Source organism: Protopterus annectens, chromosome 7.part0 (genome assembly GCF_019279795.1).
Source record: "Protopterus annectens isolate FY-2018-M chromosome 7.part0, PAN1.0, whole genome shotgun sequence".
NCBI lineage: Eukaryota > Metazoa > Chordata > Ceratodontiformes > Protopteridae > Protopterus > Protopterus annectens.
Window position 1 is genome coordinate 488966852 of NC_056739.1, and position 20224 is coordinate 488987075.

The 20224-nt window shown below is 41.9% G+C and overlaps 1 protein-coding gene across 2 annotated transcripts in view; it reads left to right on the forward strand.

The window, feature by feature from the left end:
* The window catches only part of RNF167 (ring finger protein 167), a 1911234-nt gene extending 1893103 nt beyond the window's left edge, over positions 1 to 18131 (forward strand). For both annotated transcript variants that reach the window (XM_044077088.1, XM_044077087.1), the window contains exon 10: positions 16707 to 18131. In XM_044077088.1, coding sequence (XP_043933023.1) covers positions 16707 to 17104 — 398 coding nt within the window. In that variant the 3' untranslated portion in view covers positions 17105 to 18131. The remainder of the gene's footprint in view (positions 1 to 16706) is intronic.
* The last annotated feature ends 2093 nt before the right edge of the window (positions 18132 to 20224 follow it).

Sequence of the window (20224 nt, forward strand, 5' to 3'; positions counted from 1 at the left end):
AAGGTGGACTCCCTATCTTTCAGTTGGAAAAACCTGACAGCATATGCATTCCCACCACTTCCTTTGATGCACAAGGTGCTATTGAAGATCACAGAAGACCGTCCAAGGATCATTCTGATAGCTCCAGACTGGCCAAGACAACATTGGTACCCATTACTGAGGAGCATGTCTCGGGAACAAATATGGCCTCTACCCCTGGTTCCCTTGCTGTTAACACAGAACAACTACAACATCCTGCATCCAAACCTGAAAACTCTGCAGCTGACTGCCTGGAACATTGCATAAGACCAATTAACCCAAATTTATCCCAAAGGGTTAAAGACATTATCCTGGAGGCTCGCAGACCCTCAACAAGAAAAAATTATTCAGCAAAATGGAAAAGATATCTCATTTGGAGTACTGCAAAAGGAGAAGATGTGTCACTGGTAAACATAGCCAACATCCTGGAATACTTGGCAGAGCTCTTCCACAAAGGCCTGTCCTATTCTTCCATTAAGATTCATGCATCAGCTATTTCAGCAGAATACGACTTGGATCCTCCAGTCTTCTCACATCCTCTGCTCAGGCAGTTTCTGAGAGGAATTAAAAATGTAAAACCTCCTAGGAAGCCACCATTGCCAGCATGGGACTTGAACTTTGTGCTAGAAAAATTGACACTTCCTCCTTTCGAACCAGCAGCAACAGCAGAATTACAATACTTATCATGGAAAACTGCTTTCCTGCTGGCAATCACTTCAGCAAGAAGGGTTTCTGAGCTACAGGCATTAATGGCAGTACAACCCTTCCTGATCTTCCATCAAGATAGAGTGTCCATGAGAACAAATCCTACTTTTATGCCTAAGGTGGTCTCCAGAGTATCTTTAAATCAGGCTATCCACCTACCTACATTCTTCCCCAACCCACAGAACAGGGGAGAAAGACTGTTGCATACCTTGGATGTACATAGACAATTACGCTACTACCTGGACAGGACCAAGGGCAATAGAAAAACTGACCAGCTACTGGTAGCATATGCAACAGGAATGGAAGGAAAAGCAATTTCAAAACAGACAATCTCCAAGTGGATAGGGAATTGCATTAGATTTTGTTACTCCTACCATGGAAAGAAAACTCCAGAAAACATCAGGCCTCACTCTACAAGGGCTACAGCCACTACCACAGCTTTCCTATGAGGAGTGGCTACCAAGGACATTTTAGAGGCTGCTACTTGGAGCTCCGTGCATACATTTGCCAAGCATTATAATTTACCTTTATACTCTAGATCCCGAGCAGGTTTTGCCACTGCTGTTTTGCAAGGGATCTTAACTACACCATAACTTCATTTTTCCTCCTCCCCCAGTTTGGCTATGGTATTCTACCCATTTGTAAGGACTGCAGATGCATCCTTGAAGGACATAGTACAGTTTTGTACCTACCATAAATGTAGATGTCCGATAGGAATGCATCTGCAGTCAGGATTACCCACCCGCCTTTCCCCTCTATGGTACTCCTAGGGTATTTGCCCATCTTATAGCTAGCTGGGGGAATCTATTATGGTGTATTTGTTTGTATATATGTACATACATGCTTATTTTTGTGTTTGCTCTCTACTATTTGGAATCATTGGCATTTATCCAAATTTAGCCTTCCTAGAGGGCACCTGGCATCTGGGGCAAGAAACACTGAGGAAAATGGCGTCGGCTGATGCCTTTATACCCAAATAACTGCAGCTATGACGTCGGGTGAAGTGCGACACCAGCCGAGGCCAAACCCAGACTTTGGAATCCGGCCGACCGAAGGGCTGCCTGACGACAGGACAACCCATTTGTAAGGACTGCAGATGCATTCCTATCGGACATCTACATTTATGGTAGGTACAAAACTGTACTTTTCTTATAGTGCCCGAATTCAAAATGATATCATTTCACATCCTGTTTACCTCTTCTTCCTTATTCGAGTTTCCTTGTAACATTAGATTTAAAAGATGCTTGACATCACATTCCTCTTTATCAAGACTTCAGATGTTCCTTAAAGGTTTTGTGTGTTTGGATCATATTGTCAGTTCTCAGCCTTAACCTGTGGTCTATCCATGGCACCAAGAGTGTTCACAAAGTGTATAGCTCCAGTTATAGCTCATCGTAGCATACAGAATATCCACATTTTTCCATGTTTAGATTTGCTTATCTTTGCAAAGTCTTTTTCAGAGTGTCAGGAATCTGTCTTTCTGTCTTGGATGAGAAATTTCTTATGCAAGCTGGCATTCCAAGGGAACATTCAAACGTCTTTCTTGACTCCACCTCACATGATTGTGTTTCTGGGATGTCTTCTTCACACAGCAGTTCAAAGAGCTTTTCATCCACAGGAAAAAAATAGAGCTATATCTACATCTGTTTTTGGATTTTGCACTCAAAATTCGGTCATCGCAAGTGAATACTTTAAGATTTTAGGTCTCATGGCTCCTATGATGGTAATGATTCCCCTGGTAGGACTCCACATTAGAAAGATACAGTCGTATCTTAAGTCTCTTTGGTCACAGCAGCAACAATACTTGTCTTTCAGATTTTAGTACTGGGGTTTGTTGGAAGGAGAATCCCTTGGTGGAGACAGCTCATCCCTACATCCATGTCTGTCTCCCCTTCTCCCTCCCTGGTCCAAAGCAGTCACCACAGATGTCTTGGACTTTGCTTGGGGAACAGTTTCAGGAGGGATAAAAGTGCAAGCAAGATGTATGACACCCCCCCCAAGGACAGGTGCAAGCACATTAATATAAATAAGATGCTTGCACTGATCAAGGTGCTCATCTCTCTCAATCATCTTTGGTCCCCAAGACTTCTTGAAGTTGTTACATACAGTAACACAGGAGGATGGTACATCAACAAGTAAGTGGGGACCAGGTCATACCTCTCTGTGTGGACTAGTCATGTTCACTTGGGATATAGCTTCGCAGCACAGTCTCACTGTACAACCATCCTGCATTCTGTCAGAGCAAAATTGTGTTGCAAACAAACTGAGCAGGAGAAGAGCAGACCCCCGTAGATGGAAACTAGATTAGAAGGTCTTCAAAGATTTTATGCCATATGTAGGGAGTTCCTCAAGTACACCTCTTTACCTCCTGTCTGAACAATCAGCTGGCAAGATTCTGCTCCAAGACTTCATGCAAGAAAGCCTGGAAGACAAATGTCTTTTCTTTTCTTTGGGCAGGAATGTTTCTTTGTGCTTTTCCACCTTTCCACCGATATCCAGGGTTCTTCTAAAAATTCAGAAGGGAATCCCCAAGATCATTGTGCTGAATCCTTTTTTGCCTAGGCAACTATGATTCTCCCTTTTTTTGGAAATTGCCAGAGGCTATTACCGCAAGCTTCCTCATAGGCTGAATATACTCGCAGAAGAACAGGGATGTTGGATACAGCCCGACACCAATTAACTTCAGTTGACTGCCTGGATAATAGTCTGACTTCCCATTAAGCATCTGTTTACTGAGGATGTGCAGTAAGTACTAATGGAGGCAAGAAAGCCTTCTACTAGAAAATCATATGTTAGCAAATGGAAACGGTTTTCTGGTTGGTGTCGGCAACATATCCAGCACCCATTCAGGGCTAGTTGTTTTCTGGTTTTACATTATTTGTGTGAGTTACTATCCAATGGTCTTTTTTTACTCCTCTGTCAAAGTTCATTTATTTTATCATGTCTACCCATGGATCCTCATCTTTCAGTACTTTCTCATGTTTCTGAGAAAAGTTTTTGAATATTTTTGAAAGGGGGGTTGCACAAGAGGCCTCCAAGCAAACATTGGGCTCTTCTTGGGATCTTAATTTTGTGTCAGAAAAGCTAAGACTTGCTCCATTTGAACCAGTTAATTAAGCTGACTTGAGGTTCTTAACATGGAAAAATGTTTTAGTTATTGCTCTAACCTCTACATGAATGGTATCAGAGTTAAAAGCTTTTATAAATTGTCAACCCCATCTCATTTTCCACAGGAAACATTTTTTTAGAGAAGCAATTATTCTTTTTAGTTTATAGTATTATCAGAGTTTACTTTAAGCCAAACTGTCCATCCCCACATTTTCTTTCCTGAACCTAAAAATGAGGTAGAAAGGATTCTCCATACTTTGGATGTCCCCCACTGAGGAGCCCCCTCGAAAAAAGACGTGCAAGAGGTAGCACATGGACTCGCCTGAGGAGTCCTTAACAGAAGACATGGATTATGATGATGGTGAAGGGTCCCCACGGTCACCTCCTGATGATGTCTCCTTCGGAGACATCCTGGAAATGTTGAAGCAGAGAGGTGACTGGAAGCCCTCCAACCCTTCGTCTGAGTCCTTGTTCCTTCAGGCTTTTTGCATCTGGCCTTCTACCTCTTGGGTGACCCCGCCTGCCAACGAGCTCATCCATCTCATCGTGCAGCGCGCTTGGAAGAACCCTGATTCCATTGAGGCGATCCCTCTGAGACCAGACAAAATTCTATCCCCTCCCGAGGAGAACCCGCATTGGTCCAAAGGGTTGCCAGTTGATGCTATGGTGGTGGCAGCGGCCACAAAAAAGGACTTGGCTGAGGAAAGTCCCGCTGTCCACCTGCCCAACAGGGAGTTCAGGGCAGTGGACAGGAAGCATGTTGTTGCATCAGGGACCTTTGCTATACAGTCCCTGAATTATTTGGCACATTTTACGAGGCTCCAGAGGGGCTTGATCTCTGGACGCTCACAGGACAGTTGTCTGACGAGGTCAGGGACAAAGTGGCCTCACAGCTTGCAACTGTGGAATCAATATCCAACTCATCCATGAGGTTGCTGTCATATGCGACCGAAGGGGCAGCTAGAGCAGCAGGTTCAGGCATTATGAGGCTTTATGCCTGGAGGCGCATTTGTGACCTCATGGATCCCTTCAAGTCTTCCTGTCTGAATGCTCCCATCGAAGCATCATCACTTTTTGGCTCCAAAGTGAAGAACACTCTGGCCAAGTGCAAGCAGGACAGAAAGACCCGGTCTGCCATAGACCTACGGTTTTCCTGCCCTCAACATACCTTCTCCAGGAATCAGAGGAGTGGAAAAATGTGGCATAAGAAATCTCAGGGTCCTTTCCATGCCACACGTGGTGATGAGACCCCCAGAGGCAGAGGGGGGTAACAATTCCAGAAGATGCCCCTATAGAGGCAGAAGGGGTCCTTGTAACCAAGGCTCCAGGGACTCTTTCTCTGGATAGCCTTATCAGCGCTCCTGAGGAGCTGCTCGATTGCTTACCTCTGGAAGCAGTCGGGGGTCGTTTGTCTCTGCACCAAGCTGCCTGGCAATCGATCACCACCAATCATTGGGTGCAGAGTATCCTCACCAGAGGTTACACCATTCCCCTTTTTTCTCAACCAAATTTTCCAAGAAAACTTTCCAACGTTCAACCCAGTCAAAGAGAAGAAGCAGCTTTAGAGATTATAAAGCTGTCTCAAAAAAGAGTCATCCAACCAGTCCCACCAGACCAGTGCTGATGCGGACTTTACTCGAGATTCTTTTTGGTGCCAAAAAAGACAGGGGAGTGGCGACCCATTTTGGATCTCAGCAGCTTAAACAAGTCTGTCGCCCAAACCAAGTTCCAGATGGTCATGGTTCAGTCCATTCTCCCTTTTTTAAGAGAAGGCAATTGGATGTGCTCAGTAGATCTCCGGGATGTGTATTAGCACATCAAGATGGACAAAAGCTCCAGGGGTCTGCTTCACTTCTGGCTAGGGGCCAGTCATTATTACTTTCGAGCCCTGCCGTTTGGTCTCTCTACAGCCCCCAGAGTGTTCACGAAGTGCATGGCAGTGGTCACAGCTCACTTGAGACTACAAGGATTCCGGATGTTTCCATATTTGGATGACTGGCTCCTCACCATCCACACCAAGCATCTTCTGGTAACAGCCCTACATTATACTCTCTCTCTGGCAAAACTGTTGAGAATAGCGATACATTGGGCGAAATCAAACCTCACTCCTACGCAACAAATAGAATTCATCGGAGCAGTGTTCAACACCTAGTCCTGTCTAGTATTAGTCCCAAATCACAGACTCCACTGACTGAAGCTCCAATGCCGAGTGATACTCTATCGAACAAAACTTTCAGCAAGAGAAGTCCTTCAAGCCCTAGGCTCTATAGCAGCTTCAGTTCCAGTAGTGCTTCTAGCAGAGCTGCATATGTTGATCCTGCAATGGTTCCTTCTTTGTCAATGGTTCCCAAACTATCATCCCCTCTGTTATCAGATTCAAATAACAAACTCCTGCAAACAAGACATTCTTTGGTGGATGAGGCCAGACGTAGAACTTCGCCCATTTCAATCCCCTCAGCCCCGAGCCATTGTGACCACGGATGCTTCCCTGATCAGGTGGGGGGCCATTTCCAGGGAAAGACTGTTCAAGGCACATGGTCCACTCCAGAGGGCCATCTGCACATTAATGTTCTGGAACTGAGAGCTGTGTTGTTAGCATTGCAGGCCATTCATTCGGCTCTGCCTTCCGGAACAATTTCAATTCAGTCAGACAATATGTCAGTGGTCTGATATATTAACAAGCAAGGAGGAACCAAGTCCTACCCCCTGTGTTGAGAAACCATGAGAATTTGGCAGTGGGCGATAGCTTCCAACCGCTTTCTGATAGCAACACATATCCTGGGGAGCTCCACCGTTATTGCGCACAAACTGAGCAGATGCATCCTCCTGCCTTATGAGGTGGTGACATAAATTTTCAGCCACTGGGGTCAACCTTGCTGCGATCTTTTCGCCTCCCCATCAAACAACAAGTGCAGCAGCTATTTCACCCTACTTCCCCCGGAGGGAAGAGTCCCCGAGGGACGCTCTAATCCACGATTGGCCCATGGGACTTCTTTACGTTTATCCTCCCATTCCCCTGATTCCACAATTTCTAAAGAAAGCTCTTCGGTTGAGATGCAAGGTGATCCTCATAGCTCCATTCTGGCCTCGACAAGTTTGGTTCCCCTTCCTTCGGCCTCACCTGGTATGCCCGCCGTGGATTCTGGACCCTCTTCCAAATCTGATTAGTCACCCCCAAGGGTTGAGCCACCCAAATCTGTCCAGTCACAAGCTGACAGCTTGGTTTCTCCACTTCCATTAGTTGCCAGGCAAGCTAATCTCCCCTCGCCTATTCGAGACATTATTCTGGCCTCTCATAAACCATCCACCAGGAGACTATATCAGGATAAATGGAAAAGGTTCTCCATCTGTTTCAAGGATAACATGCTAGACCCGTATTCGGCTCCAGTAAATGCGGTTCTTCAATACTTGGCTAAGTTTTTTGATAATGGGGCCTCTGCCTCTACTTTACAGGTATACCTGGCAGCAATTTCTAATTTCCACAGTGGTATAGATGGCATCTCCCTTATTTCGTTACATCTATGCAAGGCTTTTCTTAAGGGGACCTCTCTTATCAGGCTTCCTGTCAGACAAACCATGGAACCTCACTTTAGTCCTCCAGTCTTTGATTCAAAAACCTTTTGTACCTGCTGCAAAGTCTGACCTAAAGTTTTTGTCTTGGAAATCTTTGTTCTTGGTAGCCATCACGTCTGCCAGAAGAGTCTCAGAACTGCAGGTGTTGTGTATCAAGAGGCCCTATCTGGTCGACAGAGTATCACTTCGGACGAATCCTTCTTTCCCAAAGTTGTTTCTGAATTCTCCATAAACCAGACCATTGACCTACCAGTGTTCTTCCCAAATTTTGCCAATAGAGGAGAATACTGCCTCCACTCCTTGGATGTACATAGACAACTGAGATTTTACCTAGACAGGACCAAACCTGTACATAAATCTGAACAACTTTTCATCTCTTTTTTTGGGCCGAGAATGCATACATTTAATTTATTCCCTCAATAACAAACCTATGTCAAAAGTTAAAGCTTACTCCACTAGATCTATGGCAACATCTGTAGCTTTCCATTCCAGGGCTTCCATGGATAACATCTGTGCAGCAGCTACTTGGGCTAAGCCTCATACCTTTATCAGTCATTACAAATCATACCTTTATCAGTCATTACAAATTGGACCTGGTCTCCAGAGGGAGAGCTGCCTTCAGCTCAGTGGTACTCAGGAATGTTCATCCATAAGGGCTGCCCATGGACCTCAAGGTAACTTGGGATTCTGTCCCATCAGTGATGAATGGAATGAAGATTAACAACATCAGATAAAGAAGTTATGTCTTACCATAACTTTCCATCTGTGTTGCACATCTTCTTTCATTCATCACTTCCCACCCTCCTTCCCCCTCCAAAGGCTCCTGGGAGATGCTTTGGGTCTAAGTGGTGCCTTAGGGTATTTGCGAAGAAGTGGCCTCTGCTTTACTTCCTTTTACAGTTAGAGTTCCTTTGGAGGGCAGAGGCCTGCCACCAGAACAAGGGACTGCCATTTACTCTACCCCCTGCTGCCCAAACCCTAACAACAGATGCATCAGACTATGCATGGGGGACTCACTTTGCAAGGAAGTGCATTCAGGGCAAATGGAACCCAAGTCAAATGCACCTGCATATCAATCAAAAAGAAATGTTAGCTGTACAGAATGCTCTGACAGCCTTCAAGGACCACATTCCTCCAGGAATATTAGTGGTAAAGGCAGACAACACCACTGTTATGTGGTACATAAACAAGCAGGGGGGAACCCACTCATACCCACTCTGCAGACTAGCTATGGCTCTGTGGAGCACAGTTTTGAGCTACCAAGTGCACCTACAGGCTCACTTCCTGCCAGGAAAGCTAAATACACTGGCAGACGAACTAGGCAGAAATTTCAAGGACCCACACGAGTGGAAACTGGAACCAAAGACATTCAACGTTTTGATAGACAAATGGGGTAGTCCAGAGATAGATCTGTTTGCCTCCCCCCAGAACTACCAATTGGACAAATTCTGCACAAGGACTCCCCACAAACAAGCTTGGAAAGTGGATGCCTTGTCCTTCACTTGGAAAAGTCTATCAGTTTATGCCTTTCCTCCTCTGCATCTCCTCTCCAAGGTACTACTAAAAATCAAACAGGACAAACCAAGGACAATACTGATTGCACCAGACTGGCCACTCCAACACTGGTACCCCCTCTTGGGCAGTGTGTCACTGCTGGCACCATGGCACCTGCCTCAGACCCCACCCTGCTGTCCCAGCAGGAGGGCCAGATTCTGCACCCTCAGCTTTAAACCGTGAACCTGGGAGCCTGGCTAATTACCTGATCTCTCCGTTACCATCCCTCAGTAAACAAGTGTTAGATGTCATTCTGGAGGCAAGGAGGCCTAGTACTAGAAAATCTTATGCTGAAAAATGGAAAAGATTTTGTTCCTGGAACCAAACTCAGGGGATGGGCACAGCAGCGCCCAATTTACCTCAGATTCTTCAATACTTAACTGAGATGCTTCACAAGGGCCTTTCCTTTTCCTCCATCAAAATTCATGCCTCAGCCATTTCAGCTCATTACAACACAGTACTTCCTGTCTTCCACTGCTCAAATAATTCCTCAGAGGGGCCAAAAACTTAAGACCACACAGGAGAGCCCCAACTCCAGCCTAGGACCTTAACTTTGTATTGGAAAAACTCACTCTACCTCCTTTTGAGCCAGCTGCAAATGCAGAGTTGAAATTCCTTTCTTGGAAAACAGCCTTCCTTTTAGCCACCACTTCAGCACAAAGGGTGTCTGAATTACAGGCCCGTATGGCAGTGGAGCCTTTTTATCATCTTTCATGCGGACAGGGTGTCCCTCAGGACCAAGCCCGCCTTCATGCCTAAGGTAGTATCCAGTGTGGCTCTTAATCAGTCCATTCATTTGCCAACCTTTTTTTCTAATCTATAAAACAAAGGGGAACGTATACTGCACTCTTTAGATGTGCACAGGCTACTTAGATTTTACTTGGACAGGACTAAACCTCTCAGGAAATCTGAACAGCTGCTGGTGGCATTTGCTGCAGGGGCAGAGGGGAAGGCCATTTTGAAGCAAACCATTTCTCAATGGATAGGCCATTGCATTTGTTTCTGCTGTAAGCACATTGGAAAACATATTCCACAGGGGATAAGACCACATTCAACCAGTGCTGCATCTACCTCTACAGCCTTTCTCAGAGGTGTCCCTACCAGGGACATCCTAGAAGCTGCTACCTGGAGTTCTGTACATACTTTCACCAAGCATTACCATTTGCCAATGTGTTCTAAATCCAGAGCTGGCTTTGCCACTGCAGTCTTGCAGGGCCTTATAGCTGGTCCTAATGCGATCTAATTTCCTCCTCCCGTCCTTAGCTTTGGAAATCTACCCAAATGTTTTGACTGCAACAGTGAAACACGAAGAGCATAGTACAGTTGTGTACACTTACCATAAATGTAGATGTACGAGTGCATTCACTGTTGCAGTCCTGGTTACCCTCCCTCCAGCCCCCTGACTTCTTTTGGCTATACCTCTATTCCTCTTTACTATGCTTAAAGCTTTTTGGTGTATTTGCTTTTTTGTTGGATGTGTTACCTTGTGTATATATATATATATATATATATATGTGTGTGTATATATATATATATATATATATATATATATATATATATATATATATATATATATATATATTCCCATTAGGGGGGCACCTGACATCTGGGGCAAGAAAAACTCATGTAATGACATTGGCTGCATGCTTTATACCCCTGACTACCTAATGTCATGGAAGATGAGACAGCAACCGACGCAGGACCCAAGACTTTGATAATCAGGCTGACTGAGGGTTACTGCAAGCAGATAACCCAAATGTGATGACTGCAACAGTGAATACACTGGAACATCTACATTTATGGTAAGTGTACACAGCTGTACGTTTGGTATGTACCTCACAAGACATCTGCAACAGCTGGAAAGGCCACAGAAATACCTCACTAAAAGAATCACAGGCCTAAAGCAGATGCCATATGCTGACTGCCTAAAAAACTCCAGCTATACTCTGTGGCATGTCGTCTACTCAGAGGCGATCCCTGCTTAACATACAAGGCCATGTCAAACCCTGAGCTGTTGGACATGCTCCACTTAAAGAAATCCAAATCCCTTAGAGCCACATGCTCCATGGATCTAAACCTTGTCATGACAATGAACAAGACATGCTGGAGGGATATGTTCCTGACCGAGAGACTCCCTATACTCTGGAATAGACTGCCCATACATGCCAAGCAGAGCGCCTGCTTCACCCTCTTCAAAAGAAACCTTGATGATTGGATGGGAGACAGGAAATTCATCCCGGGGATCATGTCAGTCACCCTGCTAGACAGGGGTCCAGGGAAGTAAATATTGTGGGAAGAAATATCCAGGGAATTGTTATGGCTAGGCTTGTATAGGCCCTAGGGCCTATAGCCTAGAGCCAACCTATGAAAGTGTGTCTGAACTTCAAGCATTATCTGTCAAGCCACCCTGTTTGGTCTTTCACAAAGATAGAGTTATGTTGTGCACCAGTCCTTCTTTTCTGCCCAAGGTTGCTTCTGAGTCTGATATTAACCAGGTCGTAAGTCCTCCAGTTTTCTTCCCTAATTTCCAAAACAAAGGAGAATACAAACTCCATGTGCTGGATGTGCATAGATAATTACATTTTTATTTGGATAGGACTAAACACTTCAGAAAGTCTGACCAGCTTTTTGTTTCTTACTCCAAGACTAAATTTGGGAAACCAGTTTCCAAAGTTATTCTGGCAAGTTGTATTACAAGCTGTGTTTCCCTCGTTTACTCTAGTAGAGGGATTCCTTTGTCGTTACCCATCAAAGCTCATTCCACTAGGTCACTATCCAACTCCGATGTTTTCTGGCCTAAAGTTCCTATTGATATTTGTTCTGCAGCTACTTGGTCAAACTCACATATCTTTATATCTCACTACAAATTGGACATTATTTCCAGAAACAGAGCTTCCTTTGGTTCTGCTTTGCTCTGGAATAGCCTTCTATAAGGGCCTCCCAGGATTTATGTAGCTGGGGACTCAGTCCCTCTGGTTGAAGACCAAACTTCAGATAAAAAAAATTATGTACTTGCCATACCATTCCATCTGAGTTATTGCTTTTTTATTTGTATTCAACCTTCCCTCCTTCCCCCTTCCAAATTATTCATAGGTTCATAGGTAGGTACTAGGCTATTGGCCCTGGGGCCTATACAAGCCCAGTCAAAAAGGTACCCTGGCTTTTGCCACCCAAGAAAATGATTTTCCTGTACCACTGTCGAGCAGAGCCACTGAGGTGATCCCCGGGGTGAATTTCCTATTTCCCATCCAATCATCAAGATTTTTCTTGAAGAGTGCTAATGAGGAGCTTTGGCTGATATAAATAGGTAGTTTATTCCAGAGTATGGGAAGTCTCTGGGACAGGAATCTATCCTCTCAGGAGACCCGGTGGATGGTGTTTTCTTGGTCAAGCCTGTATCTGTATTGAGCTCCTGAAGTACCTTTGTTCCATTCTATTCAGAGACGTATGATTTGATCATATATATGTGTGTGTGTATATATATATATATATATATATATATATATATATATATATAGCATATTTGCCTTGTCAGCAGCAAACTCGATCTGAGGGATGAAGGGAGAGCAGGGCATTATGGGTAGGGGAGGAGCTGAGATATTTTGGATCCTAGAGCTATAGTATACGGCCGAGTCAGATCCAATATCAGATCTGAACCCACAGGTTGAAGACGAATGGAAAAGCAACAACTCAGATGGAATGTTATGTTAAGTACATAACTTTTTTATTGTTCTTGTGGTTCTTTAAGCAGAGAAATTGTCAGAGTGAGCTGGATTTTTAAGAATAGGGCAATGGAAGCATTTGCATTCCTAGGGGGTATATGAAGGATAGGAGGAATTAAAATGGGAGGGTTCATATATAATAAGTTGTGTCTGAACAGAGGAGCCAGGCAGGGGTTTCCTCTTTCCCCCTTGTTATTTGCTTTATATTTTGAGACATTGGCAAAGAAAATAAATGACTTAGAAATTCAAGGATATAATTGGTATGACAATCAAGAAAAGTCAGTTTTATTTGCAGTTGATATTATTTTGCATCTGATAAATCCAGAAAAGGAGAGCTCAGTGTTGTGGAACATTTTAAGACAGTTTCATGTCTTTTCGGGATATAAAATTATTGAAGATGATAGCCATAAATTATGTACCCATACATGAATTTGTTCAGCAATCGACATAATTATGGGGACACAATATGATGTATTTAGGAGTATGTATTAAAAAGGTTTCTTTTAAGGAAGCTAAAGATATGTGGGAAGAGACTAAAAAGATGATGCAAAAAATGAGAAACTGGAAGCGTTTGTTTATGGATATGGTGGGTTGTAAGATGCAAGTAGTGAAAATGTTTTAGCTCCTTTAATTTTATCTACAGGTCAGGCATACTGTTAAAAACACAGGAGAACTTGTGGACAATAATTAATAAAGAATTTAAGGAATTTATCTGGGAGGGGAAGAGGGCAAGAGTTAAGTGATCTAAGTTGATCCTTCCAAAAGAACAAGGTGGTTTAGGATTAAATCATTTGAAAGGATATTTTAGAGCAACACAGTTAAGGCTCATGTACATGACACAGGCAGAAGGATGTAATTCAAAGTGGAAAGGAATGATAAATTGGGGGAGGAGGATTCAGAAAATAAGAAGAGTATGGGATTTTGAATACAGATCCTTAAGGAGAATAGTAACAGCCATACATAATATTATATTCATAAAGTAGCAGAACATTTACTAAGAACAAGCCAACACAAGAATGACAAAAGGAGATTTTGTCAGTAAGGGTGACTTTAAGTAAGCGTACAGAGAATAGGTAAGAGGTTCCTGGAATTTACTGGAGAAAACTGGCAAAGGAACCAAGTTAATAGAATGGAATGAGGTCAAGAAGACATTTGGACTGCAGCCTGGAGACTGCCTTCCCTTCCAGGTATTGATATCAGAATATAGACAAAGAGAAGCAGAATAGGGGAATCCTAAGTGAAAGACCTACTCTGATATGGTTTTTAGTTGACTTTAGAGCAAAAGCTGCTGTTAAAAAAGAGCATGCAATATCTTATATGCTCTTATTATCCTAACTCTAAGAATATGTTACAGGAAGTTAGAAAAGACTGGGAAGAAAGATTGGATAAGCAATTTAAAGCGAAGAATGAGATGACATATGTATGGCTCCCAAGTATGGAACAAAGCCTATAAGGTTTAGGATTTTTTCTTGGAAATGTTTGCATAGGTATGTTTATATCCCAAGCAGACTTCAAAGAATTTTTCCTCAGGAAGATGTCAAATGCTGGAGTGAATGGGGAAAATGGAGTTAACTGAGAAACATGTTTTGGGAGTGTAATGAGTTGGCAGACTTTAAAATACTCCCTACTCAGTACTCTATCAACATATTGGGTGAGCAGATAGGTGTAGCTAAGGAAATGATTCTTTTGAGCTGGACACAGGATCTGAATTGCCTAGATATAGTAAGGCTTTGTTAAGGATAATTCTTGTGACTCTCAAAAAACATTTACTAGAAAATGGAAATCATAGTCTAAACCAACTGTATTTGAAGTACTGGATATTGTAACAGAGATAAAAGAATTGGAAGTGGGATCTTTAGAAAAAGGAAGGAGAAAATTACATAGAAATAACTGGAAATTGTGGGAACAATAAATGCAGAATAATGTTCAGCAGGAGAAGAGAGGATTAAGGGGAAGGCAGGAACTGAGCTGTTTATGTGATGTTGGACTTACAATAGTTATAAAGTAAGAACACATATGTCGTGTATGTTGCTGGAAGCATGTTAATTTGGTTTGTTTTAACAATAACCCACAATTGGGCGTGGGTGTCACAGGAATAAGCTACAGTTGGTGTGGTTTGATCATGAGGGGTGTTTACCCACATACATTTGTGGATTATTGCTGCTATACAATGACATTATGTATGAAAGGGTTTACTATCATACATGCTCGACACTACTGTGGCCGAAAGTGCAGATATCCGAAGAAAATGTTTTCAAATCACAACACCAACCACAGTAAATGCCGAACTGAGCATTTCAGTGAAGTCGAATGTTGAACATTTCAACTTCACTGGAATGCTCATAGCCGCTAAACATATTTTAACATGTTTTGCAGGGGCGCAAGCCCCCTGCACACTCCTCTACTTATATATACAAACTCCGAGATCGCACTATACTGAGGAAAGGGTACATTTCCCAATCCCCACTATAGTGCGAACTGCACTACACTGTCAAACCTTGCTATAGCGGCTGTTTGCTATTGTAAGGTTCGACAATATAGTACTCGCACTAATGGTTCTGCTACCTGATTTATGCACATACGTTGATCACACACAGTGTGATCGACTATGTTATTGTAAACCTATGAAAGAAATTGTGTACCTTTCTTAAAAATTGTCTTTTTATAACAGCATTTTAGTGTTCTTCCATGCTGTTCCTTCATGACTGATTACTGTTCATGTGTATGGTATGTTGTGTATTTTTTTTTTTTTTTTTTGTCTAAGGGCATTATTTATAACAGACTGCAAACAAGGGAGAGGACAAGTATATATGAGATAGTAAGGGACACTCCCTCTTTAAAAATATTTCAAGATAGTCAACATACCATAATAGAAAATCTGACCGATCAACAGTAATTCAGTGACCCAACTTTTTTCTTTTAGGATATGCTTGATTTACAATGAGCACACCAATTGGGGTGTGCGGTCAGCATGCACATTTAGGTATATTAATTACTTTTAGTCGTATAATTTATTTTATATTAATGTATAATTGCCTATGTCTTAACTGATAATTTAATAAAGGTGTTAAAAAAAAGTGTGTGCGCAAGACGACTGAGATTTCTGACTGTGATCCAAGAGTACTTTGTGGTGTGAGTGATTTGGAGTTTGCACGATCTGTGAGTGAGTGTGTGTGTGTGTGTGTGTGTGTGTGTGTGTGTGTGTGTGTGTGTGTGTGTGTGTGTGTGTGTGTGTGTGTGTCAGTGATTGATTTGTGTGCAGATTGCAAGTGCAGGCAGGGTGCTGAAGTATGTATTCAGTGCTTAGCTGTATGAAGTGTGCAAATGTCTGTGTGTAGGAAGGAGATGTGTAAATGTCTACTATTGTGCAAATCATGGGTGGTTGCTAGTGGCAGTGTGAAAGGTGTAGTGCAGAAAGGGTGATTGCCCAACTCTGTGCCCCAAGTGGCACTTGCTCCAAGATAAGTACGATCTTAAAGTTAGTTATATAAACTTAAGAGGCAGTGTGGTTGTTTCTACATTCTGATGTTTCATTAGATTTGTTAATGATTAGCAGACGTCTTGACTATGCTGTGTTCATCACCCCCCCAACAAGCTATTTTAATCAACTGGTCTCTTATTACAAAAATGAACCAAAAATGCATTTTATGTTGGGATAACAGCACACCTAAAATAGGTAAACCCAGAGACATAACTTGATGTTCTGACTACAGTCATTAAATCACCTTTCTTTTCCACTCGTTGCCACACTGTGGCCATGAGAACCATGTGCATTTTTTTCCTTCAGTAAAATGTATGCCTTTGTAAGCTATTTCCTTTATGCTGTTTTGCTAATATAATGGCCTGTGTGAAAACAGGTGTTGTCTGATCAGATTCTTGTTTACTTTTCTGTGCTTTTCATAATATAGCTGAAAGCCATTTCCCACTAGCATTATTTAGTTGTACTTCTTAATTTCTTAATGTGCCTGTTGGTCAAAAGAGCTCCTAGGAAAACCGCTAATTAACTTGTTTTCTTCCACACTACAGCTTATCACTGCAAGTGTGTTGACCCATGGCTGACAAAAACAAAGAAAATATGTCCTGTATGTAAGCAGCGAGTTATACGTGTGGCGGATGACTCAAATTCTGATTCTGAGACTGAAAGTCAGCAGGGGGAAGAGCAGATCTCTGAACGTACACCATTGCTCCACCCATCTTCATCTTTGACAACCCAGTCATTTGGAAGCACAGCAGAATCCCTTGCACAGCAGGATGACAATGATTCGTCAGAATATGATGATGATGATGATGATGACGTTGATGACGATTTTAATGATGGGGAGGAAAGGAATAATCCTACCGAAGCAGTCCAACTAGAACAAAGTAGTCATTTGCACCATGATGAAAATGTGGAGGAAAATCGCCATGGGCCAATTACTGTGTAACAATTTCTTGTATCATTGTTCAGACCTGCACTAATTCCATTTCTGTATGGGGGAAATGAACAATATTAAGCAACTTTTCAAATCATGTTAAAGCCAGCCTCCATGATCTTATTTTCTTATGAGAACTTTTTTCCTTTCTCTTTAATTTTATTATGAAGTATGTCTATGGAAGCAACTGTTAAGATATTGTGTATCACTACATGATGTCAAAACCAGACTTACCACTTATCTGCCTTAGGTTCAATCGGCTGTATTGGTTTGTTTGTCAGTGATGACATTTTGAAGGTATAGTGGATTCACTGTTTAAAATTTGGCAAACAGCACAATGTTGTAAGTGGTCGTATTGTCCCATTCACTCTTTTTGGTTGATTGTTTTATTAACAACACAGTTCACAAGCTGTACAGCAGGCTTGCTCACTTCTGCCACCATTTGAAGTTCACTGATTCAGAAGTGTCTTCATGTTAGACAGCAATGTTTGTGTGCCATGACTTAGCATCTGGTATTCCAGTGTTTTTGTCTTAGCTGCTCTGATTTGAGTGGATGACTGATGGATGCCATTAACTCCAAGGAAAAGGAGGACCTTCTTTTTTGAAGTTACAAAATGTTAGATGGCGATTTAAATACTGAAGTCTTTAGATCATATCCCCTACTTCCCCAGGCAGTGTCAGAAATGTGTTGATCTTTTAACTGTTTGTTAATGAAAATTACTAGAACAGAACAAGAACCTAACACTTGCAGCTATATGCGTTCCTGCTAAGTATAGACTCTGTGGAGTATTAAATATGTCTGCTGATACAGTTTTACAAAGGAAGAAGAATACAGAGTGAAGGAATCATCCTTAAGCTTTATGTGACCATTCTTGCAGTATACTTGAGCTTCTCAGTATGAGACATCAAAGCAAATGAGTATTACATAGGACTAGAAGAAAGGCCTTTGTAATGGAAAAATGTGCAATGACTGCCTTTGGATTAAGGCAACTGAGGTTCAGTTTTGTAGACTAAATTGTAAAATAAATGATGCAATAGATCTTGTGGATTTACACTTTGTTAGAGTTTACTCAGTCTCACTCGTGTTTTGTCCCTTGATTCTTTAAATTGTTTTGGATACTAGCCCAGTATGTTTGACTACATGAGAAACTTAGAAGTCAAATGGTAAGTTTTCTGTTTTTTGTGCCATCATTCTATACTGAATGACGAAAAATGGGTACCTGCCAAACAATACAGGTGTTTCTTTGCTTGAGTTAGAGGATATATTATAAACCATATTGTATAAAGTGGAGCACTTCCACCACATATGATCTCAGCTTGACCCTGTAAGTGGATATTTACACAGTGTTGGTTGGCAGTAGTTAAAGACCAGTGTGTCTAAGTTTGTCTTGTATCCATGTATTTGACCTGATTTATTCTTTGGAGGGTTCTTTTCTTGCCTCAGTCTGTCTGGCTGTCTAGCCTCCAGTTTGTCTAGTCATTCTGTACCCCCTACTGTAATGCTCACATCTTGTTGGAGGGAGTTTCTTATTTCCAGGAGAGGGTTACCTTACTAGGCACATCTTATTTCCAGGTAATGAGAGGTGAGGAGCTTTTCCCTTCTGACCATCCTATATCTGCTGAGTGTTCAAGACAACCTTATAGGTTTGGTTCACAGTACTCAGTTACACACTTTACTGATGTGCACATTCACTAGACTCATGTACTTCCATGCGCATGTGTTTGCTACCTTCTGCTGTGCCATGTTCCATGGAACCTTTTAATTCTGGTCTTGCCCTCTGCCAGAAGTCAATCCTAATGCGGTGATATTCTCACATCTTTTTCCTCCAAAGTGAGTAGGTGTGTATCAGTCACTCACATCCTCCTTTCTCCGTCTGGCTATTTCTAGACCCACTCCTACCATTGAAACTTAAGTACTTACATCACAGATTGGGCTCCGTCTGTCTCTTGAAGCCAGCTGTTTTGAAGGTACTGTAAAGGTGCTTCTTAGACTGCATCTACTCTATTGGCAGGTTTCATGGAGTCTGCCCATTTACTTGCAATGTGACATACAAACTGGCATTTAGAATCATGGCAAACAGTAAACATAGGTATTAGAAGAGTTTCCAGTATAGCAAAAGTCACACTGTATTTCTGATGGTTTAATTTCTCCATTACTTAAACTTTTTACATACCTTGACAGGAATGGGCCCAATTTCTAAGTCAGGATAGAATCAAGAGTTCATGAAATCAGTATTTCTTCAGTCTTTGATTTTAGCCAAGAGTGCTGTTCTTAGTACCTGCAATGTGCAGAGAACTGCATCCTCCTGTATTTCAAATTGGGTTACATGTATTGGTAGCCTATTTAAAAATGATTATAAATTATTTTATTATTAATCCAGTTGCTCGTACTACTGTTGGCACTGTCTTGGTATCTTTCTTCTACGTGTCATGTCTGCTTGCAAGTCCTTTAAGACTTTGTGTGTCAGTTTGCAAGAAACTATAATCACTGGTTGTAATAATTTCAGTGATCGATATTACTTTTGTCTTTTTTTGTTAGACTATGTCTGGTTTTCTTACATCTGTTTTCTGAACTGGTGGTAATAGGTGATCCCATGTGATGTAAACATCATTGTCGATAATGCGTCATGATTCATGTTTCTAATGCTTCACAGCTGCTTTTAAATTGTAGTGTTTGCATAATTCCGAGTATGACAGTCTTGCCATGTTATTGTGCCTTTCAGTATACAGATGCTCAGCCATAAGTGTATCACACCAAAAATGTGATATGTTACTTTCCCATTCTGTTTTACAGAAACTATATTTTTTTGTTTCTCCATCTTTTTCAATTAACTTTGTAAAACAATGTGTACGTAGCCTAATATCTTGGGCAATATTATTAGCCTGTGATCTTTTTATTACTGTTCACCTCTTCTTAACCATGCCTATGTCAAATCTTTGTCAACATGAAGTTGTTCTAGTTTTCTGTACTTGCCACTGTATTTATGGGCTTTCCAATTTTCTTTCTTTCTCTTCTGGTCCTTTGTTTATGTCCTTTCTTTTTTGACACTTTTTTGCTGTCTGATTCTTGACTTATTCTAGTTTGATTTCCATTCCCACTCTGTTCCAAAATGCTTCTGCTAAATTAAGCAT